The 5,841-nt window shown below is 37.0% G+C and overlaps 1 protein-coding gene across 3 annotated transcripts; it reads right to left on the bottom strand.

Moving 5' to 3' along the window:
• Positions 1 to 337: 337 nt before the first annotated feature.
• On the bottom strand, positions 338 to 5,608 carry LOC114758216 (probable inactive leucine-rich repeat receptor-like protein kinase At3g03770). Of its 3 annotated transcripts, none has more exons than XM_028947242.1 (7): positions 3,896 to 5,608; positions 3,525 to 3,655; positions 2,786 to 3,026; positions 2,386 to 2,588; positions 2,244 to 2,293; positions 1,324 to 1,435; positions 338 to 778 (listed from the first exon to the last, which is right to left on the bottom strand). In XM_028947242.1, exons 1-7 carry the CDS (start codon positions 5,433 to 5,435, stop codon positions 512 to 514), a joined length of 2,544 nt encoding a protein of 847 aa, XP_028803075.1. In that variant the 5' UTR covers positions 5,436 to 5,608; the 3' UTR covers positions 338 to 511. The 3 variants fall into 3 exon arrangements, with proteins under 3 accessions (XP_028803075.1, XP_028803074.1, XP_028803073.1); XM_028947241.1 differs by having other exon boundaries at positions 2,383 to 2,585; positions 3,896 to 5,607; XM_028947240.1 differs by having other exon boundaries at positions 2,383 to 2,588; positions 3,896 to 5,606.
• Between the last annotated feature and the right edge of the window lie 233 nt (positions 5,609 to 5,841).

Below are 5,841 nucleotides of genomic sequence, written 5' to 3'. Positions count from 1 at the left end.
ATGATCTTCGCATACAATGGATTAGAAGGGTTTATTTATATAGGCAACAGGACTGACCCTAATAGCTATATACTCTGAACTGTAACTAACTCTTAGTAACCGTCATGTCATTATTATGATTACATAACAGTGAATGGGTACGCGCATGCTACGAGAATAAAGTTACAAGTAGTTACAGTACTGCAAGGTGAGAAAATTAGACAAAATCAAAATTAACGATTACATTTTCTATAAATAAATTTTTAAAATAAAGAAAACATTTTTTTTACAAGTGCGTATGTATGTGTGTTTATTTTAGTGAAAAGCTTCCCAAATTTGCGATGCTTGAGTTGAAACGTGGGTATAGAAACAGAATTCACATATGAACACCATCTAGATTAAACATAAAAAATTCATCCCTGAACTTGTCCTTCAACGCTCTGATATCATTTTATCCATAACTACAAGTCACTACATTCTTAATACCATATATGAACACGTTCCTCAGTCCTTGTACTTATGATCATGCAATTTAGGAACTTTGTGTTTCTTGGGCAGGTGAAGCAGGTGATTCTCCAGTATCAATGGAGTCTCTTCCCCATGAATTCTGAACCTGTGCCGCAAACTGCAGATTCCAGAGAGCATCTTCCACAGAAGGTCTATCAGTAGGATCTTCTGAGACGCATCTCACACATAACTCCATCATCCTCTTCATTGATTCATCTGAACATTGCTTATGAATTACTGGATCAACAATGCTCCTTCTAGCTATATCATCAGTTGCTAGGCTTACTTGTAACTGCAAAACAGCCACAGAAGCACAATGTTAAAACTGGATACTACTTTCCTACGTCTTAATTAGTAGAGTTAGGTCTCCCGCTATGAAACACTTTCAGAAACGGACCAAAACAACCCGATATATTGAACAAGGAACCAGAATATGGTCTGGTCAAGCTCTATCACTTGACTAGTGAAACATTACTTAAAATGGTCAGGATTAGCCGAACTGATCAAGTGGGAAGGCTTATCTTGATCGGTTCTTCATCAGGGTGATGTGGCAGCACTAGAGGTTGACACATCACTACGCAGCTTTCCAAAAACTCCAGCGTGGATGGCGTTATGCCCCTAAACCATGAAGCATAGAAACTCCGAAAAAGAGCTACATCTATAACATGCGTCTGGCACATTCATTAAACATAGTAACAAAGCCGATATCATGCTCATACTTTCTGATTTATATATAACTTCGGCAATATCACGATAAATTGATCAAAGCTTTTTATAACTAGAAGGAGACTTATTATATAGCTTAAAAGTTTTGAGTCCAGAATAAATAACACTTACGAGATCCTTTAGTGTTCCAACTTCATTATGGAACAGGATTGTACGTCCTAGAATGATTTCAAGTAAGATTACACCAAAATCGTAGACATCATTTTTATCGCCATCCTTTGTCCTGCAACAAGAAATAATTGAACTACCTTAAATTAAGTGCCAAAACAAGCTAAGCGTTACATGTAATAGATAGAGATAAATTATACTGATAACATTATCTTTGTATTTTGTTTAAAGCATATAACCAATGAAGAGTTTGCTTGAAGGGACATGCAGCTTACAGTAGTCTCTGTTAAAGAATTGCAAAAAGCAGAGAAAAAGAATTTTATTCTTTCATTTAACTTCTTGGAAGTAGTAGGTAAAGAATTTCAGCATTATCAGATACGAATAAAGATAACTTAGCTTTTAATAATTTCGCAAGAAGTTATTGATTATAAAGTAGAGGTTATATATTAGGTGTGAAAAATGGCCAGAAAGCAGCTAACCGATGCAACTGACTATTGTTTTATGATCAGATAGACGAGTAGTGTAAGAAAACAATGGGATTGCATTGTGAGATATTCTACGATATCAGCAACAATGAGGCCATATACAGTATAAGATAGAATTAAGTGGTTGTTAGAAACTTGTCCAGAAGGAAGCATATTCACTAAGCACAATGATTTAATCAAGGATTCTAATACATCCGAGCTACTAATGTCCTCTTTGTCCCAAAAAAAAAAAAAAAGATGTTATCCTCTGTTCAATTACTTAAACACCCAAGAAGTTTGCTACCGTTGTATGCAATTCAGAGTCTTTATTTTATTTTACTATTATTATATTATTTATTATTCTTATTATTTTTATTTTTATTTTATTATTATTTTTTTTGCCAATGCAATTCAGAGTCTTAATTCCTATTGCAATAACAGAAACTGATATTATTTTACCTTGCTTGAACATTTCCTTTAACTACAGAGGAAAAAGTTCCATTCCCCACCTGAAAGTTTGAAAGCAAAGATTTAATCAGAGAAAGTCAGAAATGAGAGAAGACTTAGCATACAGCAAGTGAAACTTCTTTCCAGTTACCACGGTCTTATTTTCAGCCAATAGAGGAAGATTATAGCTGCATATTTTGACATTGAGATTGTTATCCAGTAGAATATCTGTTATCTTCAGATTATTTGAGTACAATCCAGGCACTGTCCCAGTGTGCAAAAATTGAATGCCTTTAACAACTCCAATTGCAGCTGCTATTCTCTGTGCCCAAGAAAGCTTTGCTCCAGAAGGTCCTGCTGGAAATAAATATTAAGAGAAAATTTTGATTTCCTTAAAAGGTGAAAATAAGAAATATAAGAAATTTGACAAGACCGTCAGCGCACAGCGACACTTTTGAATTGTAATGCACTTATCAAGCATACAAACATTGATTTCCATAAGTAATCACTATGTTACAAAATGCAGGAAGATTCTAGTTCAAAGCTTTTAATACCGGATATGCAGCCTCTTAAACTTTTATATGGTGCAAACTCAAATATGAGATATATACTGCTGACACTTGGATCATCGTTGTTGCACTCAAAGCAATGTCCTAGAGCACTGACCAAGTGTGGGTGCCTCAGTTTCGAAATCAATTCAATGTGATGCATATAGCTCTGAGGGCCATGTCTTTTCTTCATTTTCAAACTTCTTACAGCAATCTGAGTTCCATCAGAGAGTGACCCTTTGTAGATCTGACACCATAGTTGAAGCACATCAAAACTTTGTGAGTCATAAGTTTAAGGGTATATGGCTGCTATAGACAGTCTGAACTATTTATAAGTAGCAGTGTGAATGACAATTAAGCAATGCAAAGCTGTGCATATCCGTGTTGTTGTCCAATAGGAAAGTATCAGCATCCCATTATTTGCATGATTGCTAAATTGAAATTTTGCATCTGGTGATAAATGAGGTTTAGCTCTTAAACTTACCATATTCAAAGCTCTAAGATAGTCCACATAAAACTTATCCCATTCCAAAAATATCTTTCCAAGCTTGTATCACTTTGAAGCATAAATCATGTTAGAGTTCCAAAAGGACCAGATTCAAAGACACAGATTGAGCATTTAGCATTTATTTAGCAAGCTTTCCATCAAAATTCATGAATTTGAGCGATGAAATTCATGGTCTTTACCTCTGGAGCATCTCCAGCATTAATATGATATGACCAATTAAAGACTAAAAATTCATACCTGACCACGCGCACCTTCACTTATAAAACATGATGCATCAAAATTGTTTGTGGCCTCCTTGAGTTCATCCAAAGCAAACGTCCTATAAGCAGGAAGGCTGGTACCCATCTTCATCGTTTGGGAGATATACCCTGCAAGCGAACAATGCTTTGTGAGAATATCTTGTTTGGTTCATACTTAACATGAAAGTGGGTTTTGAATTACAATGTCCTATTTCCTTGTTTAATTGTTATTTCACCTTTTTTGTTCTAATTACTCAAGAAAACGAAGCTGTAATCAAGAAATTTCTTCATAGAATTCATGTAATCAAGAAATTGCAAAGAAAGTTAACATGGTGTAATTGTGAACAAAGACAGAATTTATATATTTACTTGCATCCGTGAGCAGTTTTGCTGTGTTCACTGATGAGGCGTGCTCTACTATGGACCTTGCAGGTCTCACATGTCTGTGATGAACCCTGTTAACAACTTGCTCCATCATCGATCGTGCAATTGTTCTCACAGATTCCTTGTTAGGCTTAGGGACTCGGCTGATGATATTCTCCATTACTGATAGAACAGTTCTGGGAGTTTTAGCTTCATCATCCTTTTCACTCATCTGGCTTTTAACTTGCTCCAATGTTGATCCTTCAGGTGCTTTCACAGAGCCCTTTTTGTTTACTCGTGCAACGACCAAAAAAACCACTCCAAAAACAAGGGCTCCTCCAACAATTCCTCCCATGCTTGATACAAGAACCGCTTTACCAGTTGTTCTTTTTCTCTGCTTCTGTTCATGAGGCATTACATTCACTGCCAGAGCCTCAGTTTGACAGAAGGTGGGAGGGTGCTGATGTTGATCCTCATTTGAAAAACAATTCCTAGCATACAAAGCAACCACTTCGTTCTCTGCTTTCAAACAACTGGGAAGTTCTCCTTTCAAGAGATTTGAGGATAGATTCACAAAAAGGATATTAGAATTGCAAGAATAATTACTGAATAGCATCCCAGTAAATTTATTTGTTGAAACATCCAGGTATTTGATGGAAGGCAGAGAAAGTAAAGACGGTATGAATGGTCCCACAAATCCATTTAATGAAAGGTCCAGCTTTTGAAGCTGGTAGTAAGAGCTTAAGTTTGAAGGTATACCAGACCGGAAGCTGTTATTTCTAAGCACTAATGAAACTAACTTGGTGGGTAGAGAAGGAAAATGGGGTCCCAGTGTGTTGTTTTCCAGATTAAGAACTTGTAAATTTTTCAAATTACTAAGGCCGGGCAGTTCACCTTGTAAATGATTATTTGATAGATCCAGCACCCTCAGAGTTTGGAGATCATTAACTGAAGTTGGTACAGACCCACTAAGAAAATTTCTTCTCATACTCAGCACAGCTAAACCTTGAAGCGAACCTATCCACGTGGGAATTTCACCTGTGAAATCGTTATCACCAAGAACCAACGATTGCAGATTCTTCAACAGAGAAAGTTGGTTTGGGATGGCTCCACTAAAATGATTTGAGCTAATGTTGAGAATCTCCAGAGAAGACAGTTGAGAAATGCTTTCAGGTATGGGACCCCAGACACCCATAGAAACCAGAGAAAGTACTTTCAAGCTCGAAAGAGTGCCCAAAGTGGCAAACAGAGAGTCTGAAGAGAAATTTTGAGGCAAAGGAGAAAGCCCACTATCACCAACAACATGAAGCTGCGTTACATTGTCCTCATAGCAGACTATTGTCAAATAGCTGGTGGGCTCGATGTTGCAGAAATCTCTCGTACTTCTCAAGCTGCTTAGAGCTGATGGGTACCCCAGAAGCTTCTGGAATTTCAGAAGGGCATAAGACTGAGAATGTTGTAACTGATGTGTACGGCGGGTGGCAAGAAAGAAGAGCAAAACGAAGAAGAAATGGTGAAAATGGCAAAGCTGTTTCGCCATCGCCATCTCTAGCTTAGTCTTGTTCCAGTGGATAGGAGAAAAATGGATGGTTATGTGAGTAATAAGCCACAAAGTGGGTTCACGAGGGAACAAGGTGAAGAAGTTGACACAGTCTGCGCCATTCAATACATAATAATGAACCTTTTTTTTCACTGTGATTCTTCGTGTTTTTTGGTTTCTGGCATCCAGCTTGTGAGTGAATCTGACTGTATGAGTGTTGACATGACAACTTCACAAGAACGCATGCACATTGCACAGAATACAACAATTGAAAAAAAAAAAAATTTAAAATAATTAACAGTGGACCCCAGCTTCTTTATAGCCGCTACCCACATAGGAGAGGCCATTAAAGTAAGCGAAAGTGTGATTTTGCCTATGTGATTTTTCAATTAATATGCCGAGCAATGTACAA

Source organism: Neltuma alba, unplaced genomic scaffold, assembly GCF_004799145.2.
Source record: "Neltuma alba isolate B1F8T4 unplaced genomic scaffold, ASM479914v2 tig00010681_pilon, whole genome shotgun sequence".
Lineage (NCBI taxonomy): Eukaryota > Viridiplantae > Streptophyta > Magnoliopsida > Fabales > Fabaceae > Neltuma > Neltuma alba.
This window is presented reverse-complemented; position numbering and strand designations above follow the sequence as displayed.

Bases quoted from the DNA above. Each gene is read 5' to 3' on its own strand.
- LOC114758216 (XM_028947240.1), bottom strand. From the start codon at position 5,435: ATGGCGATGGCGAAACAGCTTTGCCATTTTCACCATTTCTTCTTCGTT. The intron at 3,656-3,895 runs GTAAATATATAA...GTTCGCTTGCAG, and splicing joins AAAACTGCTCACGGATGCAA to GGTATATCTCCCAAACGATG. The intron at 779-1,323 runs GTAAGTGTTATT...GCTGTTTTGCAG, and splicing joins TTGGAACACTAAAGGATCTC to TTACAAGTAAGCCTAGCAAC.